The sequence below is a fragment of the Mustelus asterias genome, chromosome 5, assembly GCF_964213995.1.
Source record: "Mustelus asterias chromosome 5, sMusAst1.hap1.1, whole genome shotgun sequence".
Lineage (NCBI taxonomy): Eukaryota > Metazoa > Chordata > Chondrichthyes > Carcharhiniformes > Triakidae > Mustelus > Mustelus asterias.
In genome coordinates, this window is record NC_135805.1 from 98,234,158 (window position 1) to 98,260,084 (window position 25,927).

General features: G+C 42.8%; 1 protein-coding gene across 1 annotated transcript in view; it reads left to right on the forward strand.

Moving 5' to 3' along the window:
- Nucleotides 1–25,927, forward strand: part of LOC144494003 (sodium-dependent lysophosphatidylcholine symporter 1-like) — a 149,244-nt gene that overhangs the window by 88,035 nt on the left and 35,282 nt on the right. The window contains exons 8-9 of the mRNA XM_078213577.1: nucleotides 16,235–16,358; nucleotides 21,654–21,732. Of these exons, the coding sequence (XP_078069703.1) occupies nucleotides 16,235–16,358; nucleotides 21,654–21,732 (203 nt within the window). The remainder of the gene's footprint in view (nucleotides 1–16,234; nucleotides 16,359–21,653; nucleotides 21,733–25,927) is intronic.

The window sequence follows — 25,927 nt, forward strand, 5'->3', positions numbered from 1 at the left end:
CGGTGCAGATGGAATCCCCATTGAATCATTAAAATGCGATGGAGTGGCACTCTTGACAAGAATCCACAACCTTGTCACTCTTGTCTGGAAGGAAGAGAGCATGCTGGGAGATCTTAGAGATGCCTTAATTATGACCATCTTCAAGAAAGAAGACTGGTCCAACTGTGAGAATTACAGAGGAATTTGTCTACTCTCCACCACAAAGGTCATCATGAGAATCCTCCTCAACTACCTCCTCCCAGTAGCTGAAGAGCTCCTCCCTGAGTCTTAGTGCGGCTTCCATGCATCAAAGGCACAATTGACATGATCTTCAGTGCGCGACAACTTCAGGAAAAGTGCATGGAGCAGCATCAACCTCTGTACATGGTCTTCTCCAACCTCGCAGAGACCTTCAACTCTTTCAACCATGAGGGTTTGTGCAACATCCTCCTCAAATTCGGCTGCTCACAGAAATTCACCATCATTCTTCACCTGCTCTCTGATGACATGAAAGCCATGATCCTCACCAATGGAAGCACCACAGACCAAATATATGTGTGCGAATTGGGGTCAAACAGGGCTGCATCATCTCACCAATGCTCTTCTCCATCTTCCTCGCAGCAACCCTCCATCCCATTACCCTGACGTTCCCTGCTGGAGTGGAGCTAATTTACCAGACAAGTGGGAAATTCTTCAACCTCCAATGCCTCCAGCCAGAACCAAGACCACCCCAACTTCTATCATCGAGCTGCAGTACGAAGACGATGCTTGTGTGTGCGCACACTCGGAGGCCTCAGATTCATCATCTGGAAAATAAAGGTTCTCTACCAGCCTGCTCCTGCCACACAAAACTGAACCCAGACCATAAGATCCACAGTGAGCCCCTGACCAACGTGGATTATTTCCTATACTTTGGGAGCCTCCTCTCAGCACAGGCGGACATTGCCAATGAAATCCAGCATCAACGTCGTTGCGCTAGTGTAGTTTATGGATGCCTGAGGAACAAGAGTGTTCGAAGACCGAGACCTCAAATCCAGCACCAAGCGCCAGCACCATAGTCTACAGAGCAGCCGTGGTCCCCGCCTTCATGCATGCATCAGAAACATGGACAATCTACAGCAGACACCTCAAATCCCTGGAGAGATACCACCAACGTTGCCTCTGCAAATTCACTGGCAGGATAGATGTACCAATGTGAGCATCCTCTCCCAGGCCAGTACCCAGTATTGAGGCCCTGGTTATACTCAACCAGTTGTGTTGGGCAGTTCACACTATGCGAATGCCCGACATAAGACTTCCGAAACAAGTGTTCTACTCCAAGCTCTGCAATGGCAAGCACTCACTAAGAGGGAAGGGGAAACACTACAAGGACACTCTGATAACCTCCCTAAATAAATACAGTATCCCCATCGACATATGGAAGGCACATGGACAAACTGGAGAAGAAGCATCCACAAATGTGCCAATCTCTTCAATCATCACTGGGTGGAGCATGTGGTGACCAAGTGTAAACAGCGGAAAGAGAGCGCAGGATCCAGAGCGTCCCACCCACTCACCTCATCAAACACCACCAGCCCCATCTGTGGCAGAGTCTGCGGCTCCAGGATTGGACTATTCAGCCACCTTGGAACTCTCCCCCCAGAGTGGAGTGAGTCATCCTTGACCCCGAGGGACTGCCAAAGAAGGAGATTTCTTTTTTAATAAAATGCAGGTTAGGCCTCAGCTGGAGAACTCTGTTCAATTCTGGGCACCACACTTTGGAAAGGATGCCTTGGCCTTGGAAAGAGTCCACAATAAATTACTAAAATGGCACAAGCAATGCAGGACTTCAGTTTGTTGAGAGAGTGGATAAAATGGGGTTATTCTCCCCAGAGCAGAGAAAATTGGAAAAAAGTTAATAGTGATGTTCAGAACATGACTGGTTTTGATGGAGTCAATAGCTTACAGTGGCAGACATTAACTGGATGGCTTCACCAAAGAGCCAATACTGGCATGATAGACCAAATGGCCCCCTTCAATGCTGTACGATTCTTTGATTCTACGACAACCTTATTTCAAAAAAAACTATTTTAGCATCATCACCAGTCTCCATAGCCCTGTCAACAGAATAAATATGGCATGAAAATAACATCCAATTAGCTCTGGGGGGAATTTCCTCAGTGGTTCTTTCACTGTAACCTCATCAGAGACCTCTGAAAAATGTCTCATCCTTCCATTGGCACCATTTTGTAAGGCTTCTTATGCCACAGATATAATGGACAAGCAGGAGAACCTCCACAATAATTCACTCCACAGTTATTTCATCTAGGAGTACTCTCTTTGAAAGCTCTTAGCTATGAAAACTGCAAGGCATAAACAAAATGTTCAGACTTTTTTGTCTAACACGCCCACTGATTCATCATTCACACATCTTTGTAATTAACACATGTATTCACACGTCTGTGTTTTTCAAAGGAACAGATAATTTCACCTCTGAGTTTTGGACATCAAGTAGGCTAATGCACAAGTGAATAGAATTCAATACTAGCAATGTAGTACAATAGGAATCAGTTTGTCTGTCAGAACAATCCATATTGCTACAAGACAGTAGCAATATGGATACAAAATTGGCTGAATAATAGGAACTAGAGAGATTTGGTGAATGGAAATTTTTTGGGCTGAAGTAAGGTTTGTAGTTATTTTCCCCTGAGACAAGTACTTGGACTCTTGCTTTTGATTTTCCTGACACATATTAATTATCTAGATATTGGTGTGCAGGGGACAATTTCAAAGTTTGCAGATGACACAAAACTTGGAAGCATTGTAAACTGTGAAGAGATCAGTGTAGCTCTTCAAAGGTACGCAGAAAAGCTGGTGGAATGGGAAGATAGGTGGCATTGAAGTTCAATGTGGAGAAGTGTGAGGTGATGCATTTTAGTAGGAAGAACATGAAGAGACAACATAGAAAAAGGGGTAAAATTCTTAAAGGGGTGCAGGAGCAGAGGGAGGTGTCAGGACAGGTGGAGAAAGCAGTTAATAAAGTGTTTTGTATTCTGGGATATATTAATAGGGACATAAAGTACAAGAGTAAGGAGGTTATGTTGAACTTTATACAAGACTTTAGTTAGGCCTCAGCTGGAATATTGTGCACAGTTCTGGGCACCACAACACATTGGCGAGAGTGTAGAAGAGGTTTACAAGAATGGTTCCTGAGATGAGAAACTTCAGTGAAGAGGGTAGATTGGAGAGGTTGGGACTGTTTTCCTTGGAAAGAAGAAGGCTGAGGAGAGATTTGATAGAGGTGCTCAAAATTATGAGGGGGCTGTACAGAGTAGAAAGGGAGAAACTGTTCCCGCTTATAAAATGATCAAGAACAAGAGGGCACAGATTTAAAGAGATTTGCAAAAGAAGCAAATGTGATGTGAGAAAAACTTTTTCAACTGATGAGTGGCTCGACACTGAAATGCACTGCCTGGAAGTGTGATGGACGCAAATTCCATTGAGGCATTCATGAGGGCATTAGATGATTATTTGAATAGAAATAATATGCAATGGAACATGGGAAAGGCAGAGGAATGGTACTAAGCCATGATGCTCATTTGGAGAGCTGGTGCAGACACAGTGGACCAAATGGCCTCCTTCTGCACTGTAACAATTCTGTGATTCTGAAGTCTTTCTGGAATAATTAACCAAGACTGCAGGGGTTAGCCCTAGTCACCAGTCAATAAGCTGGATACCTGGCTCCAAGGTTTGCTGCACAGTGATAGCTTCGAGGCAGCTTTCTGTGTACCTGGCATTGATGTGCAGGTTAAGGTGAACAGTATTATACATTAGTTGCGTATTTATAGAATAGAAGACTTCATTATTCATAAAATTGAGGGGGTTTAATTCAATGTCCTGTCCATCAACTGTTAACCCATAAAACAGATTAGATTTTGCTTTCTTTGCTTGTCTGATTCCATTGGAAAGAATGTGATTGTTGCTGCCGTTCTGAAAGGAGCACTGGCAGCCTGCTTAATGCAACTGTCTGCCCAATGTGGCAAAGTCAAATTGATGTTGCCTTGAAGCATTTTAATGTACCTTGATTGGTACAGACAAAGCTCTTCTTCTGTTCAATGTAAGTTGCTGGGCTTCATCAAGCAGCTTACATATTTCTGCAGTAACCTCCAGGGTTAGGGAGGGGATTATGCAACCGTCTAAAACACAGGCAGTCAGAAAATTGGAAAAAAGACCATCTTGATCCTTTCCACCCCCACTTTAAAGCACAAAATTAGAGAGGTTTCCATTGGGAAGTTCATGTCTCTAGTTGAATAGTTGAGGAAAACTATCAACTAATGTTCTCCAGAGTCCTAAAGAGATTTCCAGACAAAATGTTACCAGTCTGCAATTACAGTATATGGAAATGGTCCTCTCAATGTCTTTTTCCAACCACTTCTCTATAATAGCAGGAATTATTTTGGGTGGAATTGAGGGTAAAATGTGTTACAAAGGTCAACCATGCTCCCTGACCCATTTGCATGAGCTGTATCAAGCTCTCAGTCAGCCCTAGAGGAGCCTGTTGGTGCTTTAGATGTGGGGGAAGGGGGGGGGGAGCGGGGATGGGGTTGGTGAGCTGGCAGGGGGAGGTTTCAATTCAGATATAATTTTTTTTCCATAAAATCATACAGTGCAGAAGAGACCCTTTGGCCCATCAAGTCAGTACTGACATGCAAGAAACACCTGACCTCCCACTTAATCCCATTTACCAGCACATGGCCCATAGCCATGGATATTATGATGTGCCAAGTGCTCATCCAGGTACTTTTTAAAGGATGTGAGGCACTCCACCTCTACCACCCTCTCAGGCAGTGTATTCCAGACCTCACATCCCCCCAAACCACCTGCCCCACAACTTCAACCTATGTCTCTTGTGACTGACCCTTCAACTAAGGGGAACAGCTGCTCATTATCCATACTGTCCATGCCCCTCATAATCTTGTACACCTCGATCAGGTCATAAGAACATAAGAACTAGGAGCAGGAGTAGGCCATCTGGCCCCTCGAGCCTGCTCTGCCATTCAATAAGATCATGGCTGATCTTTTTGTGGACTCAACTCCACTTACCTGCCTGCTCACCATAACCCTTAATTCCTTTACTGTTCAAACATTTATCTAGTCTTGCCTTAAAAACATTCAATGAGGTAGCCTCAACTGCTTCACTGGGCAGGGAATTCCACAGATTCACAACCCTTTGGCTGAAGAAGTTCCTCCTCAACTCAGTCCTAAATCTGCTTCCCCTTATTTTGAGGTTATGCCGCCTAGTTCTAGTTTCATCCGCCGGTGGAAACAACTTCCCTGCTTCTATCTTGTCTATTCCCTTCATAATCTTATATGTTTCTATAAGATTTCCCCTCATTCTTCTGAATTCCAATGAACATAGCCCCAGTCTAGTCAGTCTCTTCCTCATAAGCCAACCCTCTCAACTCCGGAATCAACCTAGTGAATCTCCTCTGCACCCCCTCCAGTGCCAGTATATCTTTTCTCAAGTAAGGAGTCCAAACCTGTACACAATACTCCAGGTGTGGCCTCACCAGCACTTTATACAGCTGCAACATAACCTCGCTGTTTTTAAACTGCATCCCCCTAGCAATGAAGGACAAAATTCCATTTGCCTGCTTAATTACCTGCTGCACCTGCAAACCAACTCCTTGAGATTCCTGCACAAGGACACCCAGGTCCCTCTGCACAGCAGCATGCTGCAATTTTTTACCATTTAAATAATAGTTCATTTTGCTGTTATTCCTACCAAAATGGATGACCTCACATTTACCAACATTGCACTCCATCTGCCAGACCCTTGCCCACTCACTCAGACTATCTATATCCCTTTGCAGACTTTCAGCAACCTCTGCACACTTTGCTCTGCCTCTCATCTTAGTGTCATCTGCGAATTTTGACACACTACACTTGGTCCCCAACTCCAAATCACCTAAGTAAATCGTAAACAATTGCGGCCCCAACACTGATCCCTGAGGGACACCACTAGTCACCGATCGCCAACCAGTAAAACACCCATTTACCCCCACTCTTTGCTTTCTGTTAGTTAACCAATCCTCTACCCATGCTAATACATTACCCGTAACACCATGCATTTTGATCTTATGCAGCAGCGTTTGGTGCGGCACCTTGTCAAATGCCTTCTGGAAATCCAGATACACCACTCAGTCGCCCCCAGTCTTCTCTGCTCCAATGAAAACAACTCAAGCTTATCCAACCTCTCTTCATAACTTAAATATTCCAATCCAGGTAGCATCCTGGTGAATCTCCTCTGAACCCCCTCCAGTGCAATCACATCCTTTGTATAATATGGTGACCGGAACTGCACTGTACTCGAGCTATGGCCTCGCCAAAGTTCTATAAAACTCCAACATGACTTCCTTCCTTTTGTAATCTATGCCTCGGTTGATAAAGGCAAGTGTCCCATAATCCTTTTTTACCAACTTACAATCCTGCCTTTCCGCCTTCAGAGATCTATGGACAAACACACCAAGGTCCCTTTATTCACAGAACTTCCTCGTATCATGCCGTTCATTGAATACTTCCTTGTCAAATTACTCCTTCCAAAGTGAATCACCTCACACTTTTCAAGGTTAAATTCCATCTGCCACCTATCTGCCCATGTGACCATCCTATCTATATGTTCTTGTAGCCCAAGACACTCAGCCTCACTGTTAACCACCCGGCCAATCTTTGTGTCATCTGCAAACTTACTAATCCTACTCCCCACATAGTCATCTATGTTGTTTATATAAATCATGAATAATAGGGGACCCAGCACAGGTCCCTATGGTACGCTACTGGACACTGGCTTCCAGTCACTAAAGCAAGCCTTCAGTTATCACCCTCTGTCTCCTAAAATTGAGGCAATTTTGAATCCATTTTATTAAAGTGCCCTGTGACCCAACATGCATTTGCCTTCTTTATAAGTTTCCCATGTGGGACCTTGTCAAAGGCTATGCTGAAATCCATATAAACTACATCACCTGCACTACCCTTAACTATACACCAGATCACCTCCTCAAAAATCAAATTTGGTAGGTATGACCTCCCTTTGATGAAGCCATGCTGACTATCTCTGATCAAGCCTTGCCTCTCCAAATTGAGATAGATACTCTCCTTCAGACTTTTCTCCAATAGTTTCCCTACCATTGACAATCGACTCATTGGTCTGTAGTAACCTGGTTTATCTCTACAACTCTTCTTAAATAGCGGACATTGTTGTATATTTTTAGCTGCAGCTTCTAAATATTTATTTTACTTAATTTACCACCATAAATTCACCTCAAAATGGAAGCAAATTGAAAAGAAAATTCAGGTTCAATGTCAGTATTAAACCCCATAGATCCAGCAAAGCACAAGTACATGTCTCAATCTCATTCTCCAAAAGAGCATTCCAATTTCAACAATATTTTTGTTCTCAGTTGTGGCTCAGTTGATTGTACTCTGGCCCCCGAATCACAAGGTTTATGTCCCACTTCAGGAATTGATCAGAAAATCAAGGCTGGCACTCCAGCCACGAAGGAAATGCTGCATTATTTGAGGCACCATCTTTGGAATAAGACATTAAACTGAGGCCTAGTCTGCCCAATTGGGCAGGTGCAAAAGATCCTATGGAATGATTTTGAAAGAGGGCAGGTGAGTTAACTCCAGTGTCCAGGCCAATATCTATCCTTCAGTTAACATCGTAAAATTAGGCCGTAACTTCACCTGGAGTGGCAATCGGTGACAGATTGCAACTCCATGCTAACTTACCTGCGCTAAAATTCTATAGCACCAGTCTTGTCCGACCTTCCTGACTCAGGCCGGGTGAGATTCAAGCAGCACAGCACACCTCTAGCTCCAGCACCGCAGTCCAAATGAAATTGCAGCGAAGGAGAACTCAACCCCTTTTTTTGGCACTAGCTGTTGTAAAGCAGGTGAGTTTAAATATCCCATTGAAAATAACAGGCCAGGGAGAAGGTAAGTGTCTAAGGTAAGTGAATTGGATTTTAGGGATGGAGATTCAGACACAGGGAAGTCGGACATCAAAGGAGGAGTTGGACATGGTGGGGGGGGGGGGGGGGGGGGGGGAAGCAGGGGGAGTTAGACATCAGGGAAGCAAATGGGGAGAGTCAGACAGATATCAGGGGAGTGAGTCAGTCATCGGGAGGTTGTTTTGGGGGGGTGGGGGGCTGGAGGTGGAGTCCAAAAATTGGGGGGTGAGTTTGACATTGGGAGTTAGACATCAGTGGGGGGTTGGGGTGCGCGGGGAGGGAGGGCGGTCAGGTCCGATCAGTTCGATGGGGTTAGGGTGCTTATTTAGGAGAGATGCAGGGGAGTCCCCTGGGGGCCGACATGTAGGGGTTGTCCCATGCGGAGTTCAGTTGGGGTCTTTAAAATTGTGATGAAGTTAGAAATGCATTTATTTCTTCTAACTTTTTCAGAGTAACTATTGGCATATCACTGACCAAAGCAACCGAAGTTAGTCATTTAAATTGTAGAATGGTTCCCAGCGCAATGCTGTCCAGATGAAGTTAACATTTCTGGATAATTGAATAAACATTTACCTTGGAACTTCTGAAAGGGATTCCCCAGAACACCTTTAGGGTCCCCCCAAAACAGAAGCTGAGGAGCCAAGAAGTTACAGGCCATTATCTGGTCATTATCACATTACTGTTTGTGGAGTCTTTCCATGTACAAGTTAACTGCCATATTTCCTACATTACAACAGTCAGTAAGTACAAGGTGAAAAGCTTCAACAGTATATTTTTTTTTCAGCCACACTAACTTAGTATTATATTCTACTCAATTGTAATCAATGTTGACCACTGTTTTCATATGTCTACCTCTTTGTGAAGATGCAGCTGTAGTTTTATTCAACAGGTGAAACAAACCACATAAACTATGCTAGATGCAGAACTGCACTTCTGTTATTTAATTACAGAGTCTTGACCCTCTGATATGGTATTAATATGCTAATTGCACAGGAACACCTTAAAAGAAGCAGTCACTTTCTTGTGTAAAGATATTATGTGATAGCCTTGTGTATCACTGTTTTAAGAATCAAGTTCTGGAATTAGTTATGTAATTATGTAGTCTTTACTTTTGGCAGTTCTTGCTTGTGCGCCTTACTACCTTATTCTTGTTGTATTATTGCCTTTTTAACTATATAATGATTTCTTATCAGACAACACAGATCCTGTACAGACCTCTTAAGTTTCAATTCTAGAAATCATGTGGTCTCTTTAGTACAGTGATACGGTTTGATTCCTGGAAATCACATTGTATAGTCTAATGAGAATTCTTGTAAAGCATTTGACCCCTATTGGCATTGGAGAACAAAGAGAATCCCTGTACAAGACAGTATTCCCCCTTTAAGGTGACAGCCACTTTTAAAAAAGCAATCAGAGACTGATGATACACTCTTTAATTGAATCAGGGTCTGCGAAGGCCAGTGATCATAAACATGGGCAGTACACCAGAAAGAGTTAAAAAGACAGTAGCTACCACAACACCTTGTGCTGCAGAATGTGAAACCGAACACAACTGTTGAGTTTCTGCATGTCCATGTATGAATAATAAGACAATGAGAAATTCAAAGTGACAGAGTGAGGAAGCCCATGTGGCCAGTGCCCAAGGCTAGCAAAGTCACTGCCTAACTCTACTAAGTATTATCTTTTGTTACTTAATAAATGCTTCCTGATATTACAACAGCTGAGCATCTCATTGCCCAAGTGATTGTAGTTCCAAAAGGACAAATTACTACTAAGTGGCTGAAGACTCACATAGGGCCCAATTTTACTATTGCGTCATGCCCATTTTCAGGCGTGAAAATGTGGTAAAGTCGGGCATGAGGCCATTAACGCTACCCGCGCCTGCGTCCGCGCAGATGGCCACTTTACCAAAGCCCGGGAATGGCCGCGATCCGATTTAAATGCATTTGCGTGCATTTCAATTGAATTAATGAACTGCCCGCCCAACTTTATCAGCACTTCCTCCTTTACCATCGTGTTCGCGCGTCCAGATTCAGCGCAAAACAGACATACTCAGCAAAAGGTCTGTTTCGGGAGCTCCAGCTTCTGAAGAGATACATTCAGAGTTTCCAACGGCTCTCTAACTCAGTGGGGGGGGCGGGGGGGGAGGCAGGCCAGATCATTCCCTGGTGAGGGAGGGGGAGGGAGGCGGGTCAGATGTATCTCTGGTGAAGGGGGTGAGGGAGGAGGGAGGCCCGATCATTGTCTGGTGGGGGGGAGGGAGGAGGGCAGATTGTTGTCTGGTGCGGGGGGGAGGGGGTGCGGGGGTGGGAGAAGGTGATCATTTTCTGGTGAGGGGGGAAGAGGAGGCGGATGAGATGTATCTTTGGTGGGGGGGGTCGGGGGATTGGGAGGCCAGATCATTCCCTGGGGGGGGAGGGGGACGGAGGCAGGTAAGATGTATCTCTGGTGGGGGGGGGGGAGGGAGGCGAGTAAGGAGGAGGAGGCCTGATCGCTCACTGGTGTGGGAGGGGAGGCCAGGTGAATCTCTGGTGGGGGGGGGTGCAGGGGCAGGGGTGTCTGCTGCCACTCTGCGGGCGATCAGTGTGGCGGAAGGGGGCAGGGGGTTGCAATCGGTCTGGGTAGTGGGGGAAGGGTGGATGGATAAGGGGGGAAGTTATGTTATGGGGGTGGGGCGCGATGTCTGTGGGGTCCATTGCTCCCGTTTTTCGCTCCTGGGCCGCTTTATCCGCTTTTTTGCAGCCCAGGAGCGATGTGACACGGGTGTGCTTTTTCAAATTTTTTTCTAACTGCGCATGTGCAGTTCAGAGCTCTGATTGTTTCAAGCGCGCTAAGCCCCACCCACAACGCAATTCAGACTCGCAATTCTTTTTTCAAGCTAAGTGCGTATGGGGGTGCCTGAAAGCAGATTTCCAAGTTGGATCTGAATTGCGCCCAGATTCAGCACTTAGAATGAAAATGGTAAAATCGGGCCCATAGTTTTCAGACCAAAACCTCTTACAGACTACACTATAAAAATACATAATTTATTGTGAAGAACTTTGAGATGCCTGTTGCTTATGAAAAATGATGCACTTTATTTCCTTTTCCTACATCAATCATTCTAAGACAGATTGGAGTGAGTTGATAATTAGTGCCTAATTCAGACAGTTTTATGTTTTGTGTTTGTTCATTAATTCATGCAATTTCTTCCAGTGCTTCCACGTGGTCTTGCCACTAACAGCACATTCATTCTTTTGATGATGTACTTTCACACTCATAAATATTTGGAAGTCATTTTTCCTTAAATTTATTTGAGTTCCTCCTTTACTAATTGTACTTGTATGTCTAAGACTTTTAGTTAAAAATAGGTTTCTTGTAGCTGTCATTAAGACATTTCACTCAATGCTTACTCAGCATTTCCAAATTTATATTGGTTAAATGGAGGAATTAATTGCAATAACTCACTAGAAAATCATTATCACAAATCACACCTTCCAAAACCACATGCTCACAAAGTTTAATTAGATCATCACCATTTACATTCCCTTTGGCTTTTTGTCCATTACATCTTTGTCAACCTCTCCCTAGTCTCTACCTATCACTGGCCCTCTATCCAGCCCCTACTGTTCCACTGCTCTACACAGTATAAATTTCATCCTATTTCCAGTTCTCTTTAGCTTTGACGCAGAGTCATCCAAACTTGAAACATTTGTTAGCTCTGTTCTGTGTCTCCACAGATATTGTCAGACCTGCTGAGATTTCCCAGCATTTTCTGTTTTAGTTTCATTAGCAGGTAGCTGAGCAGTATTATCTGCCATCTTTACAAAAAATCTAATTGGGTTCATAGTTCTTCTAATCTCTTTAGGTAGGCACTAAACTACCTTGCACTTCTTTGGAATCCTGTATGGTTTAGGGTTTTGAGATATAAAACCCTTCCAATTTAAAAAAAACTCAAAGGTCTGAATTTTTAAGTTCTAACACTAGAATCCTCAGTTGTACTTGACCTACAAGGTACGAATAACTAGTATTTATGGATCAAGTAGAAATTATTAAGGAAGATTTTCTTTATTATTATTAACGCATGGGATGTGGGCATCGCTGGCAAGGTCAGCATTTGTTGCTGATCCCTAATTGCCCTCAAACTGAATGGAATTTTAAGAGCCAACCACATTGCTGTGGATCTGGAGTCACATGTAGACCAGATCAGTTAAGGACAGCAGATTTCCTCCCCTAAAGGCTATTATATATTTCACATATACTTAACAATAAGCAGTGAAGACAACTTATAAGTTTTTCATCGCTCAAGATCCCATGGACTTAGTATTGTTAGCACAGAAGACATTCCTCTTCTCTGTCTTTGAAGTGATGTTGAACTGTGTCCAGAAGGCTTATACCCCAAAAGCCAATGGAATGCGACTTCTCAACTTTTATCCCACACTCTCCTATTCTTCCTTCCTGTTTTGGAGATGGACCAAATTCACTTCTCCTATTGGCTATAGGATGCAAATCATCTTCTGTCACCCTGCCATTGCAACAACCCCTACTTAATGAGTTCTAGACTCCAGAAGTTTACATTCCATCACAAACAAATGACATGTTTACTTTTGACACCAAACTGTCTTATTAAAGCCAAATTCTCTTGTCAGCATATCTTAACCCAAGCCCCACACTAAAGCTATTAAGACAGAATAAAGGTTTTCTCTCTGGCATGATCAATTAAAGTTTGTTTAAACAAAAGTGACATCCTAAGTTCCATGCCATTAACTATTGAATTCAGACTTCATGGCATCTTTGGAGTCATAAATTCATTAAGCATAGCCTCTCATAAACAATTATTTCCTGTTCCCCAATTACCTTGGCAGTTATTTGTCCAAAAGAAAATGAAAACAGAACCATTTAGTTTTAAACTATGGTTACAGAATAAAGTCCATAGATATTGTAGATCCTAAAAGGTCGTAGATTTATCAAAATCCAACTACCCTTTAAAGCTATTCCATTTCAACCAACAAGCACTCCCATAAGCATTTTTTGCCTGTCTTATGAACTATTATGTGCCTTTAGATGATCAATATCTAGGTAGATTTTGGCAGCGATCTTGCTCCCTTGTTCCCGGTGAGCATAAATGATGATGTGGGTATAAAATCTCATGAGTCAAGAAAGGGTTTCTTGCCAGCGAGATCTTGTTTCATGATTTTCCCTGCCCCTCACCAGTGACATAACGATGTTCCCTTGGGAATCTCATCTAAATTAATTAATTTACATATTATTAAAGGGCGCACAAACTACGTCATCCCCCCTCACTGAAAATTCAAACCTTGCCAATGTGATGCCACATTGGCAAAGTTCACAACAGCTGTTTGAAGATGAGAAACAGGAGAGGAGATCCCAGAGACAGGCCCAGGAAGTACCCTAGCAGTGCCAACCTGTATTGAGGCAGTGCTGCGGTGTGCCCTCTGGGAAGCCCAATTGGGGGGAGGGGTGTTCCATTACATGTGGTGTGGAGGAGGGAGGCGGGTGGGGGGAGATCACTGAGTGCTTTGAAGGGAGGGGCTTGGCAGTGAGGTTGGGAGCACCAGCAACACTGCCGCAGGGGGGAGGAGAGCCTGCAATAATTTTGCAGTAAAGGCCTGATACCTTTGTGGTGGTGGCGGCGGTCGGGAGTGGGGTGGGAGGATTCTGGGGGGAGGTTCACCTCACTGCTAATCGGGATGCTTTTGAAAGCTGGCACCCCAGTCTCTGTGGAGCTGGCCTTGCCATCTCTAACAGGCCCGTCTCACCAGACTGACGGCATAAACCACGCCCCTGATTTTTTTTGTCAGAGTGGCTCAAGATCTGGTCTGAAAACCCAGCAGTGCATTTGAAGAGATATACACTGGTTTCCAGTCCACCCATAGTCTCATTATATCACAGGTTGAAATACAATCTTCTCATCTTCACTAGGTGGATGAATATAGAAAATAGTCTGTGCTTCCATTCCTCCTTCCAAAGTGCATAACCTCACACTTTTGCACATTGTATTCCATCTGCCACTTCTTTGCCCACTCTCCTAACCTGTCCAAGTCCTTCTGCAGCCCCCTGCTTCCTCAATACTACCTGTCCCTCTACATATCTTTGTATCATCTACAAACTTAGCAACAGTGCCTTCAGTTCCTACTTCCAGATCATTAATGTATATTGTGAAAATTTGTGGTTCCAGCACTGACCCCTGAGGCACACCACTAGTCACACCACTGCCATCCTGAAGAAGACCCCTTTATCCCCACTCTCGACCTTCTGCCGGTCAGCCAATCCTCTATCCATGCCAGGATCTTACCCTTAACACCATGGGCACTTAACTTATTAAACAGTCTCCATTGCAACACCTTGTCAAAGGCCTTCTGGAAATCTAAATAAATCACGTCCACCAGTTCTCCTTTATCTAACTTCCTTGTTACCACCTCAAAGAACTCTAACAGATTTGTCACACATGACCTCCCCTTGACGAAGCCGTGCTGACTCAGTCCTATATTATCACTAAACTGAAGGAAGGCAGCCAGTTATAAACCTCAGTCAGAAGCTAGTAACCATAGAATTGTTGATAAAAGGGTTTAGAAATACTCACTGGCCTTTCTCTCAAAGACTTGACCTTAATCTTATCCCCTTTCACTGCAACCAATCATATCAGCTAATCAATGATGTTATGACACGAGGGTGTTTGGAATTGAAGAGGAAGGCTTCATTCATTCATCTGTAACACACACTTTGAAAGACTGGCCGTTAACAAACAAGCAGGACATTTTTCAAGTTAATTGTGTGGACTTAAAATAATTTGCTATAAACATACAATGGAATCTGTCATTTAGGAACACCTGTCCTGTCAAGAAAAAAGTAGCCTTGCAAAACAGATGACGTTTATTGGAGCACTATGCGTGAATTTATATTATGTGGTCCTCGGGAGTTTGGATGTTTAGGAGTTAATGGTTGATTTAATAAAAATAGATGAATTCCTTATTTTATAAGATCCCAGCGTTCTCTATTTAGCCACATCAATTGAACAATCAATCTAGTCAGTCAAATAACATAATATAAATATACATGGCACCTCTAAACTTTCAAGCCGACCAAGAGTACGCTGATTTTTTAAAAAGCAATTATTTGTTAACATCTTTTGGACGGAAATCAATTTTGAACCACACACAGCATGAGGGAACTTTGGACAGAATATAGATTGGACGTCATCAAGTGTGGTTATATTCTCTCTGGGCAGACAGTAATGTGGGAGTTGAGCCCACATTGCTCTATGTAGGCGTAGCATTCTGAATCCTGCACTTTAACTGTGTTTCATGTCTTGTATTGTTCTTCTGATGTGTACCATGGGAATGGATGGTTACCTGTACAGGTTGTTTTAAATTCCCCCTGACAAACCAGTGTATCAAATGCTTTGTGAATGTCTGCTGACTCTGGTGTATTTAATTTTAAGCCTGAGCAGCAATCTAATTAAGAATTTCTAACCAATGCCCCAAGGTCAGGGTTTTTGCCATGACTGAAGCTGAAATGTTTTAATCTTTTAGTGACTGGCAGCCAGGCTAAGGTCACCGCTTCTCTGAATGCAAATGAGAAATATCTATTCCTGCTTGTAATATCAGGTGCAAAGTGAAAGGTGTTTAAAATGCATTTAAATACAAATGATAAAATATATTGATTTACTTCATCAGATAATATTTACTAAGATTTAAATGACCTACACTGACATATTTGGCCGTTGATTACATTAGGCAATTAACAAGACCCTGGCTGCAGGCATGTTCAGCAGGTAGGTTTCCATCAGGGGTTAAAGCTTTTAAAGTTTTGTTTATTATTGTCACAAGTAGGCTTACATTAACACTGCAATGAAGTTACTGTGAAAATCCCCGAGTTGCCACATTCCGGTGCCTGTTCGGGTATGCTGAAGGAGAATTTAGCATGGCCAATGCACCTAACCAGCACGTTTTTTGGACAGTGGGAGGAAACCGGAACACCCGCAGGAAACCCACGCAGACACGGGGAGAACGTGCAGACTCAGCACAGACAGTGACCCAAGCCGGAAATCGAGCCCATGTCCCTGGTGCTATGAGGCAGCAATGCTAACCACTGTGCCACTGTGTTCCCATAGAACAGAAAGATTTTCCAGCCAAATTATCATGGTGACCTCTGACAGATGATTTCTCATAAGAGGAAGGTTAGATGATAGGTTCTGTCGTGCTTAGGATTTCTTTTCCTAAAGCAGATTTTTGCTACATATTAAACTTGATGCATTCTTACAGGATAATTGGGTCTGCACCTTTTGCAGTTGTATCCTACATTCTACTGTGGTATGTGCCACCACTTAAAATGGGGAAGATGTTTTGGTACATGTTCTTCTACAGTGTGTTCCAGACTCTGCTCACAGTAAGTACCTGAATTGGTGAGATAAGATTGATTGAGTTATTAAAGTGTGATGTAACAGATTGTAACCAGCAGGAATAATCAGCCAAAGTAACTCAAAATCCATCAAGAGCGATGATTAAGCTACATGTAATGATGTATTAAGCATATTATAATATAGCTTGAAATTAATTATGGGAACGGAGGTGATAATCTCAAATTATTGAACTACATGTTGGGTTCGGAAGGCTGTAAAGGATGGAGGATGAGGTGCTGTTCATTGAGTTTGCTTTGATTTTCATCCTGCCAACCAGAAAAAAGACCCATTTATGCATACTCTCTGTTTTCTGCCTGCCACCATCATCTATCAATGCTAATGTATTACCCCTCCACCATGAACTTTTATTTTCCACAATAACCTTTGATGTGGCACCTTATCAAAAGCCTTCTGGAAATCCAAGTACAACCCATCTACAAGCTCCCCATGATTCATAGTGCATGTTACTCCTTCAAAAAGCTCTAATAAATTGGTTATACATAATTTCCCTTTCACAAAATCATGCTGACTCTTCTCGATTACCTTGAGTTTCTCTAAGTGCACAACTATAGCTTCCTCAATGATTGATTCTAACACATTCCCAATGACAGATATCAAGCTATCTTGTCTATAGTTTCCGGTTTTCTGCTGCCATCCTTTCTGAAATAGAGGGATTATATTTGTTACTTTCCAGTTTGATGGAACCTTTCCAGAATTTAGTAAATTTTGGAAAACTAACACCAATACATCTACTAGTTCTTTAGCCACCTATTTTAAGGCCCTAGGATGAAGTCCAACAGGACCAGAGACCTGCCAGCACATCAGTTTGCTCAGTAGCTTCCCTAGTGATTGTAATTGTACCATGTTCCTCTCCACCTTCCACCTGTTGATTTATAGCTATTACTGGAATGTTTTTTGCATCCTCTATAGTGAAGGCAGAAGCAAAATATTTGCAACTAAGATGTAGAGGGTACAAGACAGAGGAAGTGCTAATGGCAAGGGCTATGGAAGTCCTTCCATATGACTTCCTATGGAAGCGGCATTAAGATAAGATAGCAGAATGTATTAATAGAACAAAGGTCAGTGCTCAATGAAAGCAAAACTTAACAATTGCAGATGGCTACGTTGGGGGAGGGGGGGGGTTTGTGTTGGGGCAAAAATAATGGAGTAAAAAAGGGAGCCAAGATGGAGAGAAAGGTCACAGTGTAAAGTTGTTGAACTCATTGTTGAGTCCCGAGGGCTGCTCAATCAGAAGATGAGGTGCTGCTCCTCCAGTTTGCATTGGGCTTCACTGGAACATTGCAGCCAGCCGAGAATGGACAGGTGGGCATGAGAGCAAGATGCTGAGCTGAAATGGCAAGCAATAAGAAAGTTGAGTGATGCTTGCAGACTGAGCATAGATGATCTGCAATGGGGATCACTCAGTCTGTGTTTAATCGTAGAGGAGACCATATTCGGAGCAGTGAATGCAACAGACCAGATTGAACGAGATGCAAGTGAAATGTTGCTTCATCTGAAAGGACTGCTCCCATGGCACATTGCCTTGCATTCACAGATGAGACTGTGACTTTTTCTTCCATTTTGACCTGATTTTTATCTTTTCTCTTTTGTTCCAGTGCAACGCCCCCCACCCCACCACCTCCGCCACACCGCCCCCCCCCCCCCCCCCCACCCCCACCACCACCTCCGTCCCCCACCAAATGGGCCATCTGTCATTTGTTGTTAAGTTTTGCTTTCACAGAGCACTGACCCTTGTTCTCATATTAACAAGTTCTGCTGTCTTACCTTAATGCCACATTCAGCACCGTCCATAGTCTTCCACACTGCCTTTAACACTTTCTCTGTCATTTTCCCCCTGCACATTTTTGTTGCAATCTTTCCCAGCTCCCACCTATTACTTGTTTTTACTTTGCTCCACCTGCGAAGTAACTGCATCTTTTTGAGAGATTCCAAAAGCCGCAGCAGCATGTGAAAAACAATTCTGCTGTGTCCCTCTCAATAGGGAAACCAACCTTAGATGAGGTGCTTGCGTGTTTTGTGCCCAAGGCCTTCCAGACCTGTAAAAATACCACCCAAAGATGGTGTAGGTTTGGGAAGTCAGAGGAAAACTGTTTTACTGGGGAAAAAAAGTTAAGTTCTGTGTTTCATAACCCGATTCGAATCTCCCTTGGAAAATAAAAATCCAGCCCATGGTTTCTATATTAAAAAGTATATAGTGACACTGGAGAAGTTGCTATAAAAAGTTTTCCGAGTATGCTACAAGAGCTGAGACATTATATGTATCAGGAAAGATTGATACTCTTTTCATTGGAAGATAGAAAACTGAGGAGTAACCTGATCATGGTGTTTAAGATTATGAAGGGATTTGATACGATTGACGTGTGAAGAGGTTTCCACTTTCAGAGGAGACTAGAACTAGAGGCCATAAATGGAATCATAGAATTCCTACAGTGCAGAAGGAGACCATTTGGCCCATTGAGCCTGCACTGACAGGTCCTGTCCTATTCCCACAACCCCACATATTTACCCTGCTAACACCCCTGACATTAAGGGGCAATTTATCATGGCCAATCCACCTAACCCGTACATCTTTGGACTGTGGGAGGAAACGGGAGCATCAGGAGGAATCCCATATAGACTCAGGGAGAATGTACAAACTCCACAGACAATCATCCGAAGCTGGAATTGAACCCCCAGTCCCTGCTGCTGTGAGACAGCAGTGCTAATCACTACGCTACCGTACTGCCTAGTTACATATAAGTTCAATAGGGAAGTCAGGAGAAACTTCTTTACCCAGAAAATAGTTTGAATCTGGAACTTAGTACCACAGGTTGAAGCAACTAGCTTGGGTGCATTTAAGAAAAAAACTAAATAAAGTACATGGGTAAGAAAGGATTAAAAGGTTATATTGATGGGGTTAGATGAGGACAAGTGGGAGGAGGTTCATGTGTGGCATAAACACTGGCATGTTCTATTGAGCCTAATGGGCTGTTCCTGTGCTGTAAATACAAATGTAGATGTGATAATAAATATGTGTTCTCACCTGCAGCTTCTGACAGGATGAAAGAAAAATCTCTGCTGCAGAATGGTGTGCTGCAATGATTTAAAATCCTGCCAGGTGACCAGAGGTGCATGGAGATTAAAGTGACCTGGCCACTTCAAAATTTGGACAGCTGACAGGCAGGAATGTTTATAGGTCTGCCTGAAATCAGCATGCCTTGGTTATCTTGGAGCTCCAAAAGCTTGTGTGGCTTTTGCTACCAAATAAACCTGTTGGACTTTAACCTGGTGTTGTTAAACTTCTTACTATCGTCAGGTCCTCCAGGGCTAAAAGGGGCAGTCCAGCCACGACACCCCCATTCCAGTGGAGAGTGGTGTGGTCAAATCCTTGCCCCCAACCCGAGCCAAGCCAACACCCAGGATCTTTGAGGGACCCATCCTCTTCAGCCTGGCAGCAGCAGAGGGGCAAATGGTCATTGAACCTATACTTGAGCCCCACGGGGCCCAAGGTGCCGTGCCAGGGTATCAGGGGGTCAGTGCACTGTTGGCACTGCCAAGGTGTGTGGCCTAAAGGGGCCTGAGTGGGGTCTCTGAGGGGGGAGGGGAGCTAAGTGACTGATAGTCGAGTCAGATCACTCTTATGCCTGCGTGGTCGTGGGTTCCCCGTTATTTGTGGGGAGGGGGAGGATGCCTTCTTTGGTGAGGAGTTGGTGTTGCTTCCCTGTCAGTGTTGGGGCTACCATTTATGTTTATGTGGGAGGGTGGCCTGTCTCCGAGTGTGGAGATCAGGTTGTCATTTAAAAATGGTGGCCCGGTTTTGGAACAGCAGGGTTGGCCGGCGGGTTGTCCGCTATGAATAGATTAGCATCTATCAGATGGGAGAATCCCACCTGATAGATGCTGCTCACACCAGCAGGAAACCTGGAGAGTTTCCCGCTGGTGTGGGCACTTCACTCCAATTCGGGAGAATCATGACCCTTATTTCCACCTTCATATCACTGCTTGACTTTATCCATGTGTCAGCTCATCTGCTGCTAAAACCTTTGTTCATGCCTTTGTTATCTCCACACACAACTGTGCACTCCTGGCATGTCTCCTACATTCTATCGTCCACAAACTTAGGTCATCCAAAACTCTGCTGTCCCTGTCCTAACTTGCAGCATTTCCCTTCTCCATCACCTCTGTGCTCACTAACACACATTGGTTTCCAATCAAGCAATGCGTTAACTTTAAAACTCTCACCCTTGTTTTCAAATGAGCACCAGCCCCCTCTGCCCACCACCCTCCACCTCACCCCAACATCTAATCCTGGTCCCTCCCTATCTCCGTAAACTATGGAGAGCACAGTGGTACAGTGGTGAGCACTGCTGCCTTACAGCGCCAGGGACATGGGTTCGATTTCCGGCTTGGGTTACTGACTGTGTGGAGTCTGCACGTTCTCCCCATGTTTGCGTGGCTTTCCTCTGGATGCTCCAGTTTCCTCCCACAAAAGAAGTGCTGGTTAGGTGCCATGCTAAACTCTCCCTCAGTGTACCCGAACAGGTGCCGAAGTGTGGTGACTAGGGGACTTTCACAGTCATTTCATTGCAGTATTAATGTAAGCCTACTTGTGACAATAATAAATAAACTTAAACTCCTTCAGGTCCATAGATCTCCAAGATATCTGTGCTACACTTTTCTGGCCTTGTGTATTCCCAATTTTAATCGCTCCACCACTGGTGACTGTGCTTTCAGTTGTCTATAGGCTCCAAGCTCTGCAATACCTTCCCACACCTCTCTGCCTCGCTACCTCACTTCTCTCCTTTAAGTCACATCTTAAAACATACTTCTTGATCAAGCTTTTGGTCCTTTAACCTAATATCTCCTTGTGTGACTCAGTGTCATATTTTGTTTCATAATGCCCCCGTGAAGCACCTTGAGGTATTTCATTATAGTGAAGGTGCCATATGAATATACATTGCTGCTGTTGTTTCCTGCTTGAAGGTGCTTTGAAAATAAAGAATGCCAAATTACAGAAGTAGAAATGTACAACTAGTCAAACTGGTCTGGATGATCTTATATGCGAAAGTCTGTCTGCTTTTATGGCAGTTTTTAAATAATAAAATATTTTCGGTGAAAAAGCATTTGAAACCAGACAAACATTTGGAGATGAAAGCTACCTGTTGATTTATCTATGATCTGGGACAGATTGGTCTATTTCAGTGGCATTTCTGTTCTGGAGTAAACTTTGTTTGGGTGTAGCTCTCCTGGAATACACCAATCAATTGTATTTCTTCTTCCAGTGTTTCCATGTGCCATACTCAGCTCTTGTTATGTTTCTGAGCAGTGACCAGAAGGAGAGAGACTCTGCAACTGCCTACCGTAAGTTTAATTTCCTGTGACAGAATTTCCAGTAAAATCAATGACATACGTTTCAGAAACATTTTCTTGGCACTGAGCCCATCTGAGGCCATCTACTGGTAATGATGAATAGAGATGTTCAGTAGATTCCTAACAAACTAGACTGCAATATGTTTCATGTTTGGTACACTTGTACAAAACATCAAGATTTTGTTCATTACTCTAGGAATGATAACTTAAGATTAAGTATTTATTTTTAATTACAGAAAATGAATCCTGCCACAAAGATTTAGCAATGGCATGTTGTAAGCTAACACTTGAAGTTTTATATTGTATTTACCAGAAGATAAGCCTATTTAAATTCCGTTGGGACTTTATTGTATTACAGTCTGACGATACTGATCTTGTCCTTGGGATCAATTGATTCTGATTTAGTGCACTGCTCAAAGAAGATAATTGTGCAAGAAAAATAAACAGATGAAGTGAGATATTGCTGTTTGTAATATTGTTAAAGTGAAGGCCCCCAGCCTCATTAAACTATTTAAATAACCAACCTCCCTCCTTTATCAAAACTGGAAGTGGGTGGCTTTGGGGTGGGTTAGATTCCTGCTTAGCTTTTTAACCTCCCTCCCAAATCAAATCCACCCCTTTTGAGGGTGAAAACATCTCCCCATTCCTCATTAACTCTGTTTTTCTCTTCACAGATGCTTCCTGAGATGCTGGTGCTTTCCAACATGTTCTGTTTTTGTTTCAGATTTTCAGCTATTTAGTTAATATCACTGAAGAGTCCCTTGTTATGACCCCTGAAGAGCCTGATGAAGTTTAAATAAATATTTAAATTCCAGTGACCAGCTTAAAGGAATCACACACGATTCCATGTCTTAAGACTTTTACTGCAACAAACAAATTGAAAGCAATATTGTCAAAACGTCACTTAGTAGGCAACTAATATTCCAACCTACAGAAATGATAACCCTTAATGTTCTAATGTGACCAATAATCCAACACTGGATCTGTATACATTACAGCACAATTTCCACAGAATTACTGTCTTTATAAGTAATAGTCAACAATGACTTCCAGCTTCAAATGGGTTCATGTCACCTTATTTCACTGAGTTGTAACATTGAGTGAATGTTGAAAAGTGCTTCTCTCAGTTTAAAAAACATTTCCAAACTATTTATCAGCAGTAAGGCAACTTCTCCTCCTGGCTTCTTCAGGGAAAATTTTCCAGAATCTGTAGAATATCATGGGATATGTCACTTTGACTAGAGACAGTCCTCCCTCCCACAATCTGCTTTCTCTTTTGATTCAAAAGCTCAGAGAGTGAATGTCTATCCGCAGTCAACTCAGTTGCTATTGCCTTTGGTTTCAGGTGTAAACATTTTGCATCTTGCTCCCAGTCTAGTCTTAACCTGCATCCTCCTGTCGTCATGGTAATCAAATCACCTGGGCTTGTTGTCAGACACATGATCACATGAACCTCTTCATTCCTCTATTTTACCATGAATTTAAGAGACAGTCCCAAACACATAATCATCTTATAAAACCGTGCATTCATAACAAACCGTTAACAGGTCTCACAGATCAGTGGCCCTCCCCAACAATCCTACATTAATGTACTGGATGTTAAGCAGTCACAAATTTGACACCCAAATTATTCTCCATTTATTGTTATCACTGATTTTTTTAATGGAATAATTGAAGTTGGTTCACATTTAAACCAAAAATATATATTCTGAAACAATTTGATTGCAATGCAATCATGACATTGACACATATTGTACCTTTAAGGGAATGACTTCAAATAAGTGCACTAAAATTGTAGAAAAACAATGATAATGGTTTTGAAAATTAATTCTTATCTTAGCTAAGGCTTGAGATTGAGAGTTGTACGTATGCAACAAAATCAATGATAAGACTACTGTTGTATTGGAAGAAATTTCGGGTTATCAAGGAAAATTAAGCTGGGCTGGAGGATGAACAAAGTTGATTCAGGAGTTCATTACAGTGAACGATTCAGATAGCTTCTTCTGTGTCTGCTTAATGGAATAGTTTTTGTATTCCACCAACATTTCTATGGGCAGCGCTAGTTAAACCTGGCATGACCTACTGAGATGGCAGACCTGACAGTGAAGCCTTTAAATGGAAATAATCTAAAGATGGGTCTTGAAGATTTCATGTTGGAGCCTGTGACTATTTTCATTGGCAACTCATCCCATTGTGGGATTATCCTTGGGAAGAAACATTGTTGATTGAAAGATTGGAATACTGTGTACAGTTCTGATCACCCTATCATGGAAATGATATTATTAAGCTAGAAAGAGCACAGAAAAGATTTACTAGGATGCTACTGGGACTTTATGGTTTGCGTTATAAGAAAAGGCTGGATAGACTGAGACTTCTTTTCCTGGAGCGTCGGAGGCCTGGGATGATCTTATAAAGGTCTACAAAATAATGAGGAGCATAGATCAGCTAGACAGTCAACATCTTTTTCCCAAAGGTAGGGGAGTCTAAAACTAGAGGGCATTCGTTTTAAGGGGAGAGATACAAAAGAGTCCAGAGGGGCAATTGTTTCACACACAGAGTGGTGAGTATCTGGAACAAGCTGCCAGAGGTAGTAGTAGAGGCAGATACAATTTTATCTTTTAAAAAGCACTTAGATAGTTACATGGGTAAGATTGGTACGGAGGGATATGGGCCAAACGTAAGCAATTGGGACTAGCTTAGTAGTTTAAAAAAAAAGGGCAGCATGGACAAGTCGGTGTAAACCTCTATGACTTTATTGTCTCGGAAACAAATGGTCGTTGTAGTTTGTGTGGACGACTGCCTTGTGTTTTGTGATTGCCAGTAGGCACCAGGGGTACTTATTTCTGTTCATGTCTACTAGTCCATTCCATATTTTATAGAATATGGGTCAGTCCATTTCCCCCCTTCCTTTGCTGGAGCAATCCCCATTCCAAATCTTTGATCAAATATACAACACTGGTGTATTCCCCATGCTGATTCATGCAGTCTCGTGTAGCATGTCTTTGGATCGCTTCAATCCCCCTATTTAAAAATCTGACCAAATGCTGACTCTAAGATTGGATGAACAAATGTTTGATAAGCTATAAATCTGATATCCTTGTTGCAATTCAAAGATTCCTCCAAGAGCCCTGTTTGCTGTGGATGTTATTTGCTGAATGTAGAATCCAAGATTTTTCAAGAGAATTTTCATTGTAAAACCTAAAGATATCTGTTGGTAAATCCTTTTGTTGGTGATGCACATGACATGGCATATTTTGGCATTGAATGCCATCTCCCATTGGTCCTGCCATTCTTCCAATTCCAGAAGATCATCTTGAATTAAATTGATGTGATCTTAGGTTTTTCTTGATGCATAAACTACACAGTCATCTGCAAATAATTGCACCTTAATTTTTAACTTGTTGAGAAGATCATTTATATCTGTCAAGAAGAGTAAAGGCCCAACACTGTTCCATAGGGCACTATGGAGTGGACATCTCAAGGAGAGAAGGGTTCCCCGTCACATAGTACTCTTTGTTTTCTGTTGGTAAGGAAGTGCTGGATCCAATTTAATGATGTCCCCCGAGGGAATTTGGATAGAGCTTTCCATGAGGAACTTTTTCAAAGGTTTTTGAGAAATCTAGTATTGCCATCCAAGTAGTTTCGTCTGTAAATATTTTGTTTTGGTAGATCTTGTCTCTTGAAAACCATGTTGACTATCTACCAGGATACTGTGAGCTTCAAAGTGCTTCATGACATAGAAACATAGGAACCATTCAGCCTGTTAAGCCTGCTCTGTCATTCACTATGAATTGTGGCTGATCGGACACTTCAAAGCATTTTACCCATACTATCCCTATACCCCTTTATGCTATTGTGAATCAAAAATCTATCAGTCTCCACCTGAAACATACTGAGCTTCCATAGCCCTCTGGGGTAGAGAGTTCCAAAGATTCACAATTCTCTGTGTAAAGACATTTCTCCTCATCGCGGTCCTAAGTGGCTTCCCTCTTATTGTGAAATTGTGCCCCTGGTTCTAGACTCCCCAGCCAAGAGAAGTATCTTACCCGCATCTACCCTGTCTATTCCTTTAAGTATTTTGTAAGTTTCAATTGTATCACCTTTCAATCTTTGAAAGTCTGGCAATACACGTCGGGTTTGCCCAACCTTGCTTCATAAAGAAGACAATCCTACCATTCCCAGAACA